General features: G+C 35.4%; 1 protein-coding gene across 6 annotated transcripts in view; it reads left to right on the top strand.

Moving 5' to 3' along the window:
- LOC136839507 (sorting nexin-25-like) overlaps positions 1–17,162 on the top strand; it is a 50,849-nt gene extending 33,687 nt beyond the window's left edge. For all 6 annotated transcript variants that reach the window (XM_067105679.1, XM_067105676.1, XM_067105681.1 and 3 more), the window contains 9 exons: positions 6,172–6,361; positions 7,563–7,699; positions 7,964–8,137; positions 8,397–8,635; positions 8,991–9,248; positions 9,598–9,822; positions 15,300–15,446; positions 15,647–15,785; positions 16,264–17,162. In XM_067105679.1, coding sequence (XP_066961780.1) covers positions 6,172–6,361; positions 7,563–7,699; positions 7,964–8,137; positions 8,397–8,635; positions 8,991–9,248; positions 9,598–9,822; positions 15,300–15,446; positions 15,647–15,785; positions 16,264–16,332 — 1,578 coding nt within the window. In that variant the 3' untranslated portion in view covers positions 16,333–17,162. The remainder of the gene's footprint in view (positions 1–6,171; positions 6,362–7,562; positions 7,700–7,963; positions 8,138–8,396; positions 8,636–8,990; positions 9,249–9,597; positions 9,823–15,299; positions 15,447–15,646; positions 15,786–16,263) is intronic.
- Positions 17,163–18,429: the final 1,267 nt, after the last annotated feature.

The raw sequence follows: 18,429 nt of genomic DNA, 5'->3' as shown, positions 1-18,429 counted from the left end.
GGTCCATATAGAGGCTCCTTAAGACAGACCAACCAATTTCAAAGATTTCTCTTTTAGTTGGTCTCAGCCAGTACTGTATATAGTGCACATTGACACTGATAGAGTATAGAACTCAAGGCAAGAGGACTCTCTCTTGTCTACAGCAACTACCTAGATTCAATTCCTAATCTTAACCTGCAGAAAATGGCAACAGCGCATTGTACATCATCCACTATTGTGGCAACCACATACCCTGCACGAGACCAAATACTCGTTACTCTCTGGTCTTGGGTTATATACACGTTGTTTTATTTGTTACAGACTACAGGCTCCAAGTTTTGGTCATCATGGAAGTACCAAACTTAGAAGAAAGTCAAATACAGTACTGTACATAGCTTAAGTTCTAGTGAAAACTTTAGTTTTAAGAAATTTATTAGCTGGTAGCTTAATTCATGAAAGCTGGAAACCAGCGCAGACAGTGACGTTTGGTTTTCCACAAGGTGAGAATTAGGTTTGGTTTGATTGTTACAGTGCACTGGTAGTTAGCCAACAAACAATGTTTAATTATATTACTGTGCACTCTTAGTTAGCCGACAAACAACAATGTTTAATTATATTGAAGTAATAATTTTTAAAAAAGTGTTGTTCCTGAAGATCATTTGTTTATGATCTTGTATGATAATACAGTAGTTATCATGGGCTACTTAGTAAATATGCTAGGATACTTCAATTTTGTTTTGATTAAAAAGTAGCCTAACTGCTCATGTGCGCTACCGCCAATGGTAGCGTCTGGTGACTCACGCATAGCAGTAACCGGCATTTGACAGTGCTCAACTTCCAAACCTTGGTATTAAGTAAACCTGTTGGTTAATTTTACTGTAGTACTTAATTACCGAACTGAATAGCTTTTGTAATAATGTTCCCTATTATTATTAATATCAGAGAACTTGTATCAGATTATACGAGGTTTTCCTTCACAGAACTACTTTTAACAGGTATTGTTCCACTGATAGCGGCTTCTTTAGGAAAACGTTTACTGTATGATGTCTGTTTGCGTATGTGATCATAAAAATTTTTACATTTTTCATATAACTGGCATTGAAATTATACTTAATTTATGTACCTAGCTTATTGAAAATATTTTGGCAAAAATATTTTATTGCAGTACTTTCTTATGTAGCCTACATTCTTAAATGTGACTTGTGAATAGCCTAGGCCTGGTAAATAAATTAGATTTACAATATCCAGTGGGCTTGAGTGACGTACCATTCAAGAATTTACTTTTAAAGCAAGACTTGTATAATGATTTATGTAATTTAATACAGCTACTATCTTAGAAGTAAAAACCTGTGAGTATCAGGGCTAACAGTATACAGCAGTATGGCTACATACTTGTGACCTAATTTGTTAGTTGTGTTTAAATTAATACAAATATTTAGCACGTCTAACATTTTGTGAGAATAAATCATTTTCATGACATTATATTACAGCTACACACTTGTCATCAGGTTAGCCTGTAGTGCTGAGTGTATGATCTGTAGATGGTTAGTACCAAGTAGTTTCTGATAAAATTGTTCCTTACATCACTACAAGACCACTATTATGCAAGATCCACAGATTAAGTGTGCCCCAGCAAATTGCTCAGTTCACTTTTCACCAGTGGGTACGGCCCATACCACCTGCCATGAACATAGCCTTTGTAGAAATCAAGGGGAATATGGTTGGTCGTCAGGCATGTGTGAGATTTGTAACATGCTCTTGGCAACAAGTTTTAAGAATGAAACAGCTCGATTTAAGCTGTCTCATTTGGTCCTAGGTTTCAGTGGGGTAAGGAAGGATAATACATCTTTCCGGCAAAACTCTGGCAGAGTAAATTTCCCTCCAATTCCAAGCAGAGCCTATGTTTGAGCCAAAACTGGAAAGCACCAGTTCCTTGTACCTCCCAGGTCAACTCCGCTGATGGAGAAGAGGAGTCTTTACTTGGGGGGGAGATGTCCCCTCTATAAGACATCAAGTGGATATTACCACTGAAACTGCCCAGCTGAACCTGGAAGGACCAGGGACACAGCTTTCAGCTGTACATGAGAGAGATACCTCAAAAGGAAATATATCTCCCATGCAGCTATCAGATACTGATCTTCATAGGATCCACCTAACCCCGACTGAAGTGTCTGTATCTTCTGAGGGGTATATTAACCCTTAAACGCCTATAGGACATATCATACGTCGACTAAAATTGTCTGTTGGGTGCCGAGTGGATTATGAATGTCACGTCAACTACAAAAAATTTCAACCTTCGGTCAACTTTGACTCAACCGAAATGGTCGAAAAACACAATTGTAAGCTAAAACTCTTACATTCTAGTAATATTCAATCATGTACCTTCATTTTTTGCAACAAATTGGAAGTCTCTAGCACAATACAATATTTCGATTTATGGTGAATTTTTGAAAAACTTTTTCTTACGCACTGGCGGTAACTCAGCCGAAAATTTCATAAATTCTGTCGTCATTTTGTCGTAATTTTTGCACTGTTCTATATTAGCCGTTACATAAAGTTTTATATATGAAAATGTGTGCAATTTCATGTACAATACAGCAAAATACAACCCATGGTTGTTGCTTTTATCAGTTTGGAAATATTTTCATATAAACCACAATAAATGCCAAAATTTCAACCTTCGGTCAACTTTGACTCGACCGAAATGGTCAAAAACTGCAATTTTAAACTAAAACTCTTACGATCTAGTAATATTCAATCATTTACCTTCATTTTGCAACCAATTGGAAGTCGCTAGCACAATATTTCGATTTATGGTGAATTTTTGAAAAAACTTTTTCCTTACGTCCGCGCCAGAAATTCTTTAAACACGTTGTCGTAATGTTTGCACTGTTTTATATTAGTCGTTACATAAAGTTTTATATATGGAAATGTGCACAATTTCATGTAGAATACAACAGAAAATAACTCATGGTTGTAGCTTTTATCAGTTTTGAAATATTTTCATATAAATCACGATAACTGCCAAAATTTCAAGCTTGGACATCAACTTTAACTCGACCGAAATGGTAAAAACGCAATTATAAGCTAAAACTCTTACATTCTAGTAATATTCAATCATGTACCTTCATTTTGCAACAAACTGGAAGTCGCTAGCACAATCTTTCGATTTATGGTGAATTTCTGAAAAAAAAATTTTTTCCTTACGCTCTTGCAGGACAACTCGCCGAACATCTCAGAAATTCTTTCGTCATGTTGTCGTAATGTTTGCATCGTTTTACATTATTCGTTACATAAACTTTTTTATATGAAAATGTGCGCAATTTCATGTAGAATACAACAGAAAATAGCTCATGGTTGTAGCTTTTATCAGTTTTGAAATATTTTCACATAAATCACGATAACTGCCAAAATTTCAACCTTCGGTCAACTTTAACTCGACCGAAATGGTAAAAAAATGCAATTGTAAGCTAAAACTCTTACATTCTAGTAATATTCAATCGTTTGACTTCATTTTGCAATAAATTGGAAGTCTCTAGCACAATATGTCGATTTATGGTGAATTTTTAAAAAAACATTTTCCTTACGCTCTGCTGTGGTAACTCGGCCAACGAACATCTCGGAAATTCTTTCGTCTCGTTGTCGTAATATTTGCACCGCTTTATATTAGTCGTTACATAAATTTTTATATATGAAAATGTGCGCAATTTCATGTACAATACAACAAAAAATAACTCATGGTTGTAGCTTTTATCAGTTTTGAAATATTTCCATATAAATCACAATAAATAGAAAAAATTCGACTTTCGGTCAACTTTAACTCGACCGAAATGGTTGAAAACTGCAATTGTAAGCTAAAACACTTACAGTCTAGTAATATTCAATCAATTAGCTTCATTTTACAACAAACAGGAAGTCTCTAGCACAATATTTCGATTTATGGTGAATTTTTGAAAAAACATTTTTACGTCCGCACATTACGAATTCATGCGTCATTTTGTGATAATATTTTCTCTGTGTTGCTTTGATCGTTTTAAAATTTGTTATATACCAAAATCATCGCAATTTAGTGTACAATACAACTAAAAAAAATTAACTCGTGAGCTTTAACCATTTTGCTTACAGCGCGATTTGTATACAATTATATACGAGTTTTTTTTCGCTGTCATATATTCCAATATTTATATATGATAATGATATTTTTTTCATTTCTGATGGTTGCATACTAAACTTCAGGCAATGACAAAAAAATGAGCCAAAAATAAACTCTTAATCTTAAAAACTAAGCGTGCTGTGATTTTTTGAAAAAACTTTTTTCCGCCACATGAGGCTAACTCACCAAACGCTGCCAGCATACGGGAGACATTTTTGTAAACAGGGCTTCGGCGTTAAAGGGTTAATTCACTCAGGACTTCGATTTTTTGGTTGCTGGGCAGTCGCAGTACGGCTGCCAAGCGCAATCAGATTGCGCAAGCTCCCCTAATAGGGAAATACCATTTGTTGCATTTGCCGACTTCCGCAAGGAAATTATGAGCAGTATCAAAGATGTCATTGCTACAGAACATCAGTATATCAGGGACATTATCCATGATTCCAATGAGGAAATCAGGTTAGTCCTGGACACCGAATTAGATACAAGGTGTAAGAATATCTTAACCTTTGACTGAAAGAATAAAGTAGCTGCACAGTCTGCCCGGGCAGAGTTTGGTGTTAGAGCTCTGACTGGCTGTAATAATATGGCCAGTTCAGGCTACAAAACTTCAAATCAAAAGTAGCAGTTATTTCTTAGGTAACACTTTTTTATTCAAAGACCCTCAGTTAATCTGGTGAAAAGTAGAGCTTTATGAATGCTAGTTACATGAAATAAATGCAAGACCTACACTTCTGCTAAGTGAGGAAGTTAATAAAAATAGTGGTTTGAGCTGAAGTGATAATGATGCATTATACATATAGAATCTATTGTGTGTGGGTAGTTAGTTAGTTATAAATGATTTGTTTAACCAGACCTCTGAACTCTTTTAGGGTTCTTCTCGGGCTGAGAAAAAGAGGGGGGGAAAAGAGTACATAAAAAATTAAGTAGTTAAATAAATAAATAAATAATAAAAAAAAAGGGGGAATAAAAAATTTTTAAAAAATCAAGAGGGAAAGAGAAAAAAAAGGAGGGAAAAAAGGGGGAAGATTATATTTTACTTATCAATTTAATTTTGTTTAAGAAGAGAATATTATTAATTGAAAAATTATTACCTGCTAGAACATCCTTTATTGATTTATTTTGTAAATAAGTATTTCTTTCATGATGCCATCTGGGACAGTCAATCAAGATATGTTTGATTGTTATTGGGATGTTACATTTTTCACAAGTTATTGGGTTTGTGTGCGGAGTTGACATCAGATGACCATGTGTGAGTCTGGAGTGTCCTATTCTGAGTCTTGTTAAAATAACCTCATTAATTCTTTGCTTTTGGGTAGAAGAATGCCACTTTTAACTTCGTTCTTAATTTGTTTTAGTTTGTTTTGAGGGGGTATATTTGTCCAATCATTTTGCCAATCCCTATAAATTAAGGGTTTAACTGATGCTAGCCAGTCTGATATGGGGGCTTTCGTAGTAATTGGGGGGGATTGTACAAGCCAATTTAGCAGCTTTATCTGCTTTCTCATTACCCTCAATGCCTACATGGGCTGGGATCCAACAAATTTGAATTGAAGGCTGTTTGTAATTAACTGATGTATTTCCCGTTGGATATTTTGGACAAGGTGATTATTTGATTTAAATGATCCTATTGCTTCAATTGCACTTCTTGAGTCGCTCAATATGAGTGTTGAAGGAATTCCTTTTTTTGTTATAATCTTGAGAGCCAATTGTATGGCTGTTAATTCAGCTGTAAATACTGATGATATTAGAGGAAGGCCTATTTGGATAGTTTTATCACTTGAATGTAACTGACTTACAGCACTGATCTGCATGACACTTAAAATTTTTACATTGCTGATGCAGGATATCTTTCAACCACAGGAATAAGTGATGGTTAACTTAGTGTAGCATATAAAAGGAATTTTAATCCATTGGTTTGTGTGCTGTGAGAACTGAAATATATAGGTTGTATTTTGGAAAGTGAAAAATATGATTATACTGGAGAAATACTTTCATGCTAACTAGCAGTACTTAGACACTATAAACACACTCTTTTTCAGCCTACACTGCGTGGAGTAGAGGCCTTTTTGTTGGGTAACAGAGGACCTGAAGTGCTATATGAAATTGGCGAGGAAGTTGAACGCACCTTAGAAGAGAGGCACTACACTGGATTTCTTGTTTCAACTACCTACCATGCTATGCTTCACCAAGCATCTTTACAGGGTGTGGACTTCATGACAGAATGTGTAGGTCAGTAGAACATATAATTATGATTGAATTCTCAAACAAACATTATTGAATATGATTTTTTTGAAGTGCATTCGTTAATAATTTGTTGTTAGTACAATTAACTGACATGTATTGGCACTGTTTGGTTTATGGCACAATTAACAACTCCAATTATACTTGATGCTTTGCATATTCTCCAGTTGCTTTATCTTTTTCATTCCTCTGTAGTGGCAATTCATCATTCAAGTCAGGTTACAAAATATTAATTACACTTGTATAGTACTGTGTGATGATCAACCCAATTTACACTCAGTTTGCATAGTTTGCTTAATTACCTCCTACACTGTAATTTGTGCAGCGCACTATGGATTGTATTAGGGGTCTTTTGCAATGTCCCTTTTCCCTTTTCGACATTACTGTTTACCTTTTTCTTTCATCTACTGCCTTAAATCTTTTCCCATCTAGTTATTTCATGGTAAAACTGACTTGGATAAGAGCAGGCATGGTGCTACTCAACTGTGCCACACTCGGTACTGCATAGTTCAAGAGAATCTCTATTAGGGATTATATGCTGGTGGCATCTGGCATTTCTTGATGGTCACCCATGTTAGCCCTGACCAGACCCATTATTATTATACCATACTCTAAGTTAACGTTATAGTTGAGATTTACGTATGGATAAAAATGAAAAGGAAAAATTTGGTTGGTTACTTAGAACTCTTGAATGCCAGAGAAGAGATCCAGCTAACTGGAGGACCATTATTTGTAAACACAATTTACTATTGGTTATCCATTGACCTGATAAGCCCTGGTTACTTCATTACTTTAACTCAAAAAGCTTTCAGAAACAGTCCAACAGGAGGTCAGTGTTTTATTGGAAGCCATTTTGCTAGAGAAGCTAATGCTTACAAAATAATCATCATCATCTTAACTAAAATAACCCAATGCATGACTTTATGTATTTTGCTTAATTATGTTTATACTTAGTTTTCTTGCAGCTATTTTGTGCTCAAGTGCTGTTATAAATGACAGGGATATACAGTAATGTCACAGAGAAGTTTATCCAGCAAACTAGATGTCTGGCTTGGAAATCACTGTACCATTTCAGAACGGATTAGATCAAATTTCTGTCCTTAGAGATCTGTGTGGGTTAAAAGTTTAAAACTATTAGGTGAAAGAGATGTATCCTTATCACATACAAGTTGGCATACGTGTATTGCAGAGGAAGGTGGACCAGGAAGCTCAGATGGAGGTAGCACAGAATCAATAGAGCAAGTACAAATGCAACTATCTGATCACTCTACTTATGCAAGGAACAAGTTAGCTCATCTCCAAGAAAGATTGACAAACAAACTCTTGGTTAGTTTCGTATGTGTCCATCCTTAGGAGGGCTTACTTCAGAATAAGATCATTGCTGTATTTGTAAAAACTGTGTTACATATAAGTTATTGGTCCTTTTTATATTGTATAAGTAGTGATGAATACAATAGATACACTAATTGGGTAGTATTTGGCTGTTTTATTACATGTTTCACACTGTTCCAGAAATACAGTAGTAGCACATTTCCAAGTAGATGTAGATTTAATTCAGTGTACTGTATGTGATAAAGGTATGTTTTTTAGGCAATGCAAGCACTGAGGCAGAGTGGCAAGGTTGATAGCAAGGTTATCACCCACTTGGAAGGAGAAATCAGCCAGCTCCGTAGTGACCATAAAATGTTGGAGACACATGTGGAAAGAACAGCCCTCTGGAGCGACAATATCGGAAATTGGCGTGTTAGCGTTCAGAGTGTTCAGGTAAGTGGCAGGACATTTTTATCAAGCCATTTTATCACCATTTTTATCAACATTTTTAGTAGTGTAAATTAGCAGTAAAGGGAAGCTTCCTTTAAACTGTGTACTACTTTAGGTTGTTCCTAAAGAGCTGAATATGTAGTAGTTTAATTGTTTTAATTGTGTACTACTTAAGGTTGCTCCCAAAGAGCTGAATATGTAGTAGTTTAATTGTTCCTAATTTGTTTCATGTATGTAATTAATTTCAAATTTCACTTTTCAGTTAGTGGATGAGAAAGACATTCCTCATCTTGTGGTTTTGGTACATTTAAACACTGAGGAAGTAAAAACATCAGCTTGCCAAGATATTTCATCATCTTCAGTTCTTGCATCGTCATCCTCTTCATCGCTAAGCTCATCCTTAGAAAGCTTAGATTCTACAGGTGCCAGTTCAATTCCCGCACATGGCTGGGTTGTTGTCAGGAAGCTTTCACAGCTTGTAGATGTGCACAGGAAGCTTTGGTAAGAGGAGTTAATGATTTTGTCTATCACTGACTCACTTCTGCAGATTTATAATGTTTTGCAGTGTAAAAAAAAAAAAAAAAATGAAAGTTCAAGTGTGGTGGGAATGTTACATTATCAGTTAGAAGGTGACAAGGGGCTGTGTTGTTCAGCAACTGTAAAAGTGACTGAGCTCATTACATGTCTAATTCAATAAGGGTAAAAAAAAAAAGAGACAAAAATGTTGATGAGGACATATAGAAATGTCACAATACAGAGGTCATTTCTGCAGTGTAAAAATAGGAATCGTCAAAAAAATATCAAACAATCCAGACAATTGCATAGTGATTAATTGATGTTTTTCCTTTTATTTCAGCCAGATTGCTCCATGGATGAAAGCTGTAGAATTACCAACAGTGCCAAATAAAATTTTATTTGGTAAAGTAGCTGATAAGGCTCATCTAGAAAAAGTGCGAGGTGTGGCACAAAACTACTTTGATGCAGTTTTGGCTGATGAGAAACTCTCAGGGTCTGAGCTTATCTACGCATTTTTGTCTCCCTCTCCTGAGCATCTAAAACAAGCTGAAATCCAGCGTAAAAAATCAAAATTTTCCTTTTCAACTCTGTTTAGGGGGTAATTAGTCCATGTGATAACTGTTGTTTAACAACAGTGTATTCTTTAAGTAACTGAAATGTATATGAAATAGCTATGTCAAGAATGAAAAAAACTTGTAGTATTAGTTTATTTCAGATTTTTACATGATGCTTAGTTTTTACAGAAGATATAAAATTGCACTGACTGATTATATGTAATGTTTGGGACTGTTTATATGGTTAAACTGTAGTCAAAATGTTGTATATATGCATCATTTGGATGACTGTAGTTTCAAATGAGTTTACTTGCAAAGTAAAATTTCTCTTAATTTTTCTATAGCAGCTCCAGGTTGAAAAATATGAAAATTAAGCTCCTTTTGTTATTTTAGAGGAGATGGAAAAAGCGATAGTGATGAAGAGGAACTTGGTCTGATAATAGATGGGGGTGAGGCATCAGGTGATGGTGGTGTTGGGGGTGAGGGTGGTCGTGATTCTGTTGCAGAGCCTCTGTTTTCGTTTCTGGAAGAACTGTGTGAGCTACGAGGTGTGAGTAAATGGCTCAGGAAAACCTTAATTTCCTTTGTCCAAATCACTTATGGAAAGACTATTAACAAGTAAGTTTTATTAATGTTTGCAGTTTATATTTTTGAACTTTGTTCTTATTAAAATGTCTGTTTAGGATAAAACTGGTTAAGCACTTTAATGGTAGACTATCGTGTATTAAAAAAATCTGTGCTCCTGCATCTGGAATACTGTCTTAAATTTCAAACATATCAGGCACCTCTACTGTACAGAACCTGGATAAATCTCACAGAACTAAACAAAAATCTTTGTAATTATATTATGAAAAATTTGGGATTGGTTTCCCTTTCTCTTCCATCATCGCGGGAAGAAAGAGAAAGCTCACTAACACTCGGGTGTGGGGGAAAAAAAAAGACAGGCTCAAGTGCAATCATGTGGGTACTGAAGAAGCACTTTCCCTGAACCTGGAAAGATCTCACAGAACAACACAAAAATGTTTAATTACATTGTGAAAAACTTGGGATAGAATCCCCCCTTACAAAGAAAACAACGCTAATGCACACTGTAAACTGTCACGTATTTCGAGAGGAAGAACGCATGTGGGAGACACTCTCTCCTTCACTCCTTTGTCTTGCACTCAGGAACGAAAACGCAAGCCTGACTCTCAACAAATGCAATAATCACCACAGAATTGAAGATATCAACACTAAAAACAGTAAACAGGGTCAGGCTAGGAACTGGGAGTACTACCTTCCAATCACACAGAATAGAAGGAAACTAATATGAATGCAAAACTAGAGAGATTAATCTGAAAGTGTACAAACACAAGTTCGGCTACGAAGACAATGGCAGAAGAGGTGGGTATCAAGCTAAAGTAAGCATGGAGTGCTCCATATATGAAAATGAAGGTTCGTAAGTTAGGAAAAATATGAATGTCTTTTAATTTGGTATATTTTAATTGGTAGACATCCATTATAAGTACATTAAAAAATCCCCACAAACTTAGCCATGTGCACACTACCAGTAATTAGGTTTTTACTTTTACTATTAGTATATACTAGAGCAGGGGTGGCTGACCAGTCAATGCGATCGACTGGTCGATCGCAAGCCCTTCTCAAGTTGATCACATGACTTGGCAGCATTATTTTAAATTATTTATGATTGTAACAGAAAAAATTATCTTCAGTATATAAGAATTATTTTATGTTATAATGGTATAGTATGAATAAATAATCTTCATGGAAATATCTGAAGCAAAAAAATTCATAATAATAAATACAAATCATACAGGGCCTCCCAAGTTCTGTACAGGACGGAACCTGACAGAAACCATATTCGTCCGTTCGAAATTGGTACCGTATGAGCTATGAGTGTTCAGTGATGAACAGGTCTGCACTCTGCTTCAGTTCTCTGCTGTAATCTGAATAAGAAATATTTGTTTCACTGGAACTGCAAAAGTCATGATTAATGAAAATTATTGGCACTACCTTAGCAACACTTCTCACTGCCATTGAGTGAATAGAACAGTGGTGAACAATTTCACTGTTGCCTAATTAATAGGCTCTTACTTACATAAGTGGTGTGGACTGGACTAAAGTCTACTCATATTCATGTTTTAATTTGTTTTTTCAATGGTACTGAGTGAATAGAATAGTAGAAAAGTACAGTAGTGAACAATATTTTCCTGTTACATAATTAATAGACTCTTATTTGCACAATAGTGTGGACTGAAGGGCTACTCATAAGTTTTATTTTCTTAATGGCAAATAATGAATAGAGTAGTAGAAAAGTACATTGGTGAACATTATTTTTCTGTTACATGATTAATAGACTCTTATTTACATAATTACTGTGGAAAAAAGTGCTAATCATACACGTTTTATTTTTTTTAACGGCAGTGAATGGGAGGAAGACTATTTCTTTACCAAGAACAGGTGTGTGTGCCTGATATGTTATACATCTCTGACTCTAACAAAGAAAGGAAATCTTGAAAGACATTTTCAACAGTTGTCACAAGAAGTGTGATACTGACTATCCACCAAAAAGTGAGTTAAGAAAGAGGAAGGTTAATGAACTGAAATCACAGTTTTCTTCAACACAAAATATTTTAACCAGTGCCAGATCTAAATCAGAGACAGCTACCATTGCATCTTGGCATTTCAAGATGGAGAAATAATCAAAGCGGCATTTCGTTTCTTCCACCAAGGATCTTCAGCTGTCAAGAAAAACTGTTATGAGGCGCTGTGAATGTACGGCTGAGGAGTTGAGTGAACAGCTGGATAAAGAAATACATGAGTGTGTGTATTTTTCATTACAATCTGATGAATTTACTGATGTGGTTGATAAATCACAGATATGCATCTTCATTCGGATGGTATTTAAAGACATGAGAACCAAAGTGGAACTGCTGAAAATCCTACCATTAAGAGGTAAAACTAGAGGTGAAGACATATTTCAGACTTTCAGTGAGATTGTTCAACGAAGACAATTATCTCTGAGTAAACTTGCATGAATAACAACTGATGGGGCACCTGCAATGGCTGGCCATGTCTGGATTCATTGCTCTCTGCAGGCGTGATGATGTTTTCGGTTATAATTGTATTATTCATCAAGAAGTACTTCATGGCAAAATGTTGAATATGAAAGAAGTTATGGATATTGCCTTTAAAGTTGTGAATTTAGTTTGAGCCAAGAGTCTTTAGAGACAACTGTTCTGAGCTGAATAATTGGAAGTGCATGAGGCTGAACACGCAGACCTTTTGTTGCATACTGATGTCAGGTGGTCAAGTAGAGGAAAATTCCTTCAGAGATTTAGAGATCTGCTGTCAGAAATAAGATTTTTTGGCCTCAAGAAGCCAATCTTCTGTTCTCATGCAGTTAGAAAACAAAGTATGGCTGTTAGCTTTTTTAGTCGACTTTGCTGCTATGCTTAATGAACTAAACTTAGATCTTCAAGGAAAAGAAAAATCTATAGTAGACATGATTAGTGCTGCGACAGCTTTCACACAGAAACTAAAGCTGTTGTCCTCTTCAGCTGCAAAAATTTCAGCTACGAAGCTTCAGAAATACGGAATCTGAACTAGAAAATCAGAGAAAAGACCGTAACCAGTTTTATAGTGCTCGATATATTGAACAAGTGACAAATGTAGCTTCAGATTTTGACAGTTTTCAAGATATAGTGGCAATAGAACCTGGTGCAACACACATGTGTTTTCCATTTGGTAAAGATACAAATATTGAAGAAATTGTATGTATAATGGCATCAAGGTTTCACATGGCTGTATCTGAAGTAGGGAATGAGCTTCTTAAACTTCAAAATGACATTCAAATAAAATCCATGGCAGCAGAGGGAAGTTTCTGGAACCTTCTCAATGAAGAAAAATATCCCAATATCAGAAAATGTGCTTTGTACCTAAAGTAACTGCTTTTTTGGATCTACATACCTATGTGAATCAGCATTCTCACATATGAAACACACAATGACCAAACAATACTCAACAATGACAGATGACCACTTGGATGTTTGTTTACAGATAGCAGTATCCACCTACAATGTCAGTCATCTTATTAGTAATGTAATTTTCTGTTTTGCTATTCTAATTTTAAATATATCCATCACCTAAGTGAACATTTTTTCAGTCTATTACTGTACTACTGTGTCTATTATTCAATATAGCCTTAAACTTATTGAATATTTTTTCAGTATTATTTTACTACTATGTCTGTTCCTGTAGTAGACTTATTTTTTTAGTTGATGACGGCATAAACAAGTCTAGCCGATTTGCGTATGGAAACTCTAGCAGAAGTAGATCCCGATCACCAAAAGGTTGGCTGTCCCTGTACTAGAGTATATAAACATCAAAAGGGTTGGCTACCCCTATATTGTCTTGTGCATGGCACAAGACAATATAGGGCCTCCATCTGCATTACTATTCCATTTGGGATAATCACACATAGCTGTCAGACTTCCCCAACTTTACCCATTTCTAGTGTTTCCATCTCATTTAAGAAAAATCTTCAGACAAGCCTGTGAAATTCTTGAAATATTACTCAGTGACCTTTTGAAAGTGCTTCATAATAATAAAATAATAAGACCAGAAAACTAGGAAACACGTGACAACACACAAAGCACTACACCCAAGAGCAAATACAGACAGACTATACTTAACACAAAAGGAAAGGGGGAGAGGGCTACTAAGCATGAAGGACTGCATCAACATTGAGAGCAGAGCACTGGGGCAATATCTAAAAACCAGTGAAGACAAGTGGCTAAGGAGTGCATGGGAAGAATGACTGATAAAAGTAGACGAAGATCCAGAAATATACAGACAGGAGAATGAAAAACAGAACAGAGGAATGGCACAACAAACCAATGCACAGACAGTACATGGGACAGACTAAAGAACTGGCCAGCGATGAAACATGGCAATGGCTACAGAGGGAAGAACTCAAGAAGGGAACAGAAGGAATGCTAACAGCAGCACAAGATCAGGCCCTAAGAACCAGACATGTTCAAAGAATAATAGATGGAAATAACATCTCACCCATATGCAGGAAGTGCAATATGAAAGAAGAGACCATAAACCACATAGAAAGCGAATGCCCGGCACTTGCACAGAACAAGTACAAAAAGAGGCATGATTCAGTAACAGAAGCCCTCCACTGAAGCCTGTGCAAGATACACTAGCTAGCTTGCAGTAATAAGTGGTACGAACACCAACCTGATGGAAAGATCCTCTGGGACTATGGTATCAGAATAGATAGGGTGATCCGTGCCGATAGACCAGACGTGACGTTGATTGACAAAGTTAAGAAGAAAGTGTCACTCATTGATGTCGCAATACCATGGGACACCAGAGTAAATGAGAAAGAAAGAAAAAAATTGATAAGTATCAAGACCTGAAAACAGAAATAAGGAGGATATGGGATATGCCAATAGAAAATGTAACCATAATCACAGGAACACTAGGCATAATCCCAAGATCCCTGAAACAGAATCTGGAAAAACTAGATGCTGAAGTAGCTCAAGGACTTATGAAGAGAGTGCTACTAGAAACAGCGCACATAGAAAAGTGATGGACTCCTAAGGAGGTAGGATGCAACCTAGAACCCCACACTATGAAAACCACCCAGTCGAATAGGACAACTGTGATAGACCAAAAAAAAAATAAATAAATAAATGAATAAATAAATAAATAAGATTACTATTATCACACATTTGTGACCTAAATAATAATTTAGTATTAAAATCATTCCTAACTACAGTTAGCAGTGATTTAAATGTTACAACTGAATTTTGTATGCTGTGAGATGCTGATAGTTTTCTAAAACTGCATATTTAAAAAAGTTCAGATGAAACAAACAGCCCACTGAGCTTATCTGCAACTGTATATGGAAAAAAAGTTTGGTTTAACTTTAAAGTTCTTTATCCTTTCCTTTGTAACTATGTGTGATCCATTTATATTAGGAAATCTCAAGAAATAAGTTAGTGTTTGTTTCAAGAGGAGCTGAAAAAGCATATGATTGTAGATATGATGCTTTTAACCAAAAATGACATTTATTCCCCCAGACATATCCGTGAAACCGTATCGAACATGCTAAGTGAATCGATGGTGTTGTATTATATTCACACTGTGAAAGACAATCTTTGGCCAGTAAATGAAGAAATTTCCACAAGTGAGCAGCCTCGAACAGAAGATGACAAACTTAGAACAAGGTGTGTACTATGATCAGTATTTTGGGATCCCATTCATATAATTGCATCAGCATGGACTTATATTCTGACGTAGACACTGTGGTGTGCTCAAGTCTTATAAAAAAATGATAGGTTTTGTCAAGATTTTTAGTTATAATGTGGTAGTTCAATAGAAAGAAACAATAGTATTTCAGTGGTTTTTAATATTTTTCGTATTGCAGATATGAAGCACGTGAACAGTTTGTTAACAACTTGCCTGTGCTCCTTTGTACTCTGGTTGGCCAACAAAATGCAAGAAGGGGAGCCACAAAACTCTTCACAACATTGCAGCATCATGCTCTGAACAAAAATCTGTTTTACGTAAGTCATAGAAAGTTTTTCCCCTCTATATTATTTACATATGAAAATCACTGTCTTTTTACATGTTAATCTGTTTTTGTATTAATGGTATATGCTGTCGAGAGCTCTTGACCCATGGGCATACATTCTTAGATCATTTAGATAGTCCTGCTGTTTCAGTACATTAACCGTGCAAAGGGAGAAATTCACATGATGTTTGGCCAGATACAAAATCATCAAAATAAGGAGAAAGGATGGCTCTGGAGGAGTCGGTGTAGATGTCAGTTTTTTTTTTTTTTGTGTGTAAAAACTTTTCAAATATTAAGAGGACTTCAAATGTCATGCATGTCCTCCATAAGATTATGTAACATTTCAAGGCAGCTTAAGGAACTTAACAAGGTAACGTTTGCAAATCATCATAGGAGTGATTTTTCTTGTAAAAACGGTTGCATAAAAATCTCCCATAACATGAAGTAAAATATTAATTGTTTCTTTTCAGACTGTTTTGGAAGTGCTGTTGAAGGAATTGTTCCCAGAACTGCAAGAACATCTGGAGAAAAAGTCTTGAACCAACTGCACAGCAGGGAATACTGTAGTCATAATTGATACTTAATATTCAAATATACTTTTGTACTTAAACAAAAATTTATTTTTATTGACGAGTGTTTATAAGATTCTTTTGTAGATAAATATTTTAAAATGTAGCCTTAAATTATTGATTTCTATATTTTATGCTTTTTAACTTTACAAAAGATACAGGTTGTGTCAAGAATGCATTTATATTTTTATTTGAAGCTGTGTTAATGTGATCTTTGTAAGTATAAATAGCAAAACTCTTCTTAATATTTTTTTTTTTTCAAATTATTATTACTAAGAGAAGACACGCTTGTTATACTGGAAATACTAACTCAGATCGTGATAGCATAGTATATTAGTATTGTACTGTATATGATAATTAGCTCAATAGAATGCTCTTTGAGAAGTGTTATTGTTGTCTGTGCCAACTGCTTTTTCAACCCTAAGTGTTAGGGTCCCTTAACCCACTTTTATTCACAGTATTGCCACAACCAATGGATTTATTGTTTGTAAAAGTTTGGCAAATTCAATCAAATACAGTATCTTACATTTACTGCTCTACTCCGTTCCATTTTTTCTGGTGGTGTAATCTGAATTCCATCATGTATTTTGGTCTCATTTATTTTCATGACGAGATATAAAAGTACAATAATTCCATGTCTACAATACTGAAGCTATTAATATGAAGGGACCATGTAAGCAAATTAGATAGCTCTAAAGTGCTTTAGATGGAGAATGTATTTTACTCAAATGAAATCATTTGAGAATGAATGTTCACTAGAAATGACAATGACTTTGCTCACAAATAAAATTATGAGTTAATCAGGTCTTTTATCTTTCATGTTCACAAAGAATACTTTTTGAGTAATCAGGTATATGATCTGTATACCTGTGATCATCCTTCTAGTAGTTTTTCTGCTGAGGGTCTCTAGTCATTCTCTTGTGTTGGTATTCTGGTATCACCAAGGGCAGGGTAAAGCTCTTGCTTGAAGTGTTGCATAAGGTTATGTACACACAAGACTCAATACATATGAAATGTCTTTATGGAAAATTTTGCTTTAGTTGTCTCATGTTCGATGTATGATTTGTCTCACTGCCTTTGGTGTCTCAAAAAAGTAAGATTAGTAATTGACCACAGTTTACAACTGTGGTTGGCTAATACAAAATAGCATCTGGGATTATTCTGGGCTACTTGACGAAGATGTCTTGGGACATGCTACATAACAATGTCAGTCACAACGGGTTCTGTGTCAGATTCCCTATCTGTCTCCTGATTCATTTTGTTGGAGATATTTATTTTCATGTCTATTTAAACATGTGAACAATGTTATGTGACATACAAACCATGAATATTCACCTTCTATTCTCTCATTGTCACAGATTTTTATGTAAATTGGTACCAAATAAGAGTAATAACTTATGGAAAAGCAGTTCCCCAACTGATCTGCAACCAGTGTTAAATATGATACTTACATTGCAGTTAGGACATGTCTAATGACAATACTAAACATCTTTTAAGGATGAAACAGCAGTGTCCCCACTATAAAATATAAAGTTATGAAACTAATTCTGTTTCACATCCAGTTTAGCAGGTTTTTACCATATGATTGCTTAAATTCTAGTGCATGATTTTGAGGTCAGAGGTCTCTTTGAAAGTGGCTTGAATGAATCAAGGACATGTCAGAAACTCCCTCACAGACACAATCTTTTCTTATTCAAAAGGATGATCATGAAATTTGTGTTAAGAAGCTATTCACTTGACACTTGCAGCCATTCAGCACTGAGGACAATGAAAAGAGGGAGTTGGAGTGGTAGGACGATAAGATAAACTGATCCAGAAAGTAAGTGGGAAGAAGTAGAAAGCTCTAAAGGTGAAAATTATAAAAAAAACTCCAACTGCACTAAGAAGTAATAGAGAGGTCGGACAGCAAGATGGAAGGTGAAAATTTGAAAAAACTCCACAACTGCACTAAGAAGTAATAGAGAGGTCGGACAACAAGATGGAGGAAATGATGGGTTCGCATTTCCTTTTATAGCAATCGTATTTTGCTTTAAATGGTTTTCCATAAAAACAAAATATACTTATAAT

Source organism: Macrobrachium rosenbergii, chromosome 6 (assembly GCF_040412425.1).
Source record: "Macrobrachium rosenbergii isolate ZJJX-2024 chromosome 6, ASM4041242v1, whole genome shotgun sequence".
In the NCBI taxonomy this organism is placed as follows: Eukaryota; Metazoa; Arthropoda; class Malacostraca; order Decapoda; family Palaemonidae; genus Macrobrachium; species Macrobrachium rosenbergii.
Note: the sequence above shows the minus strand (reverse complement) of the source record. Positions and strands in the feature narration are given on the sequence as shown.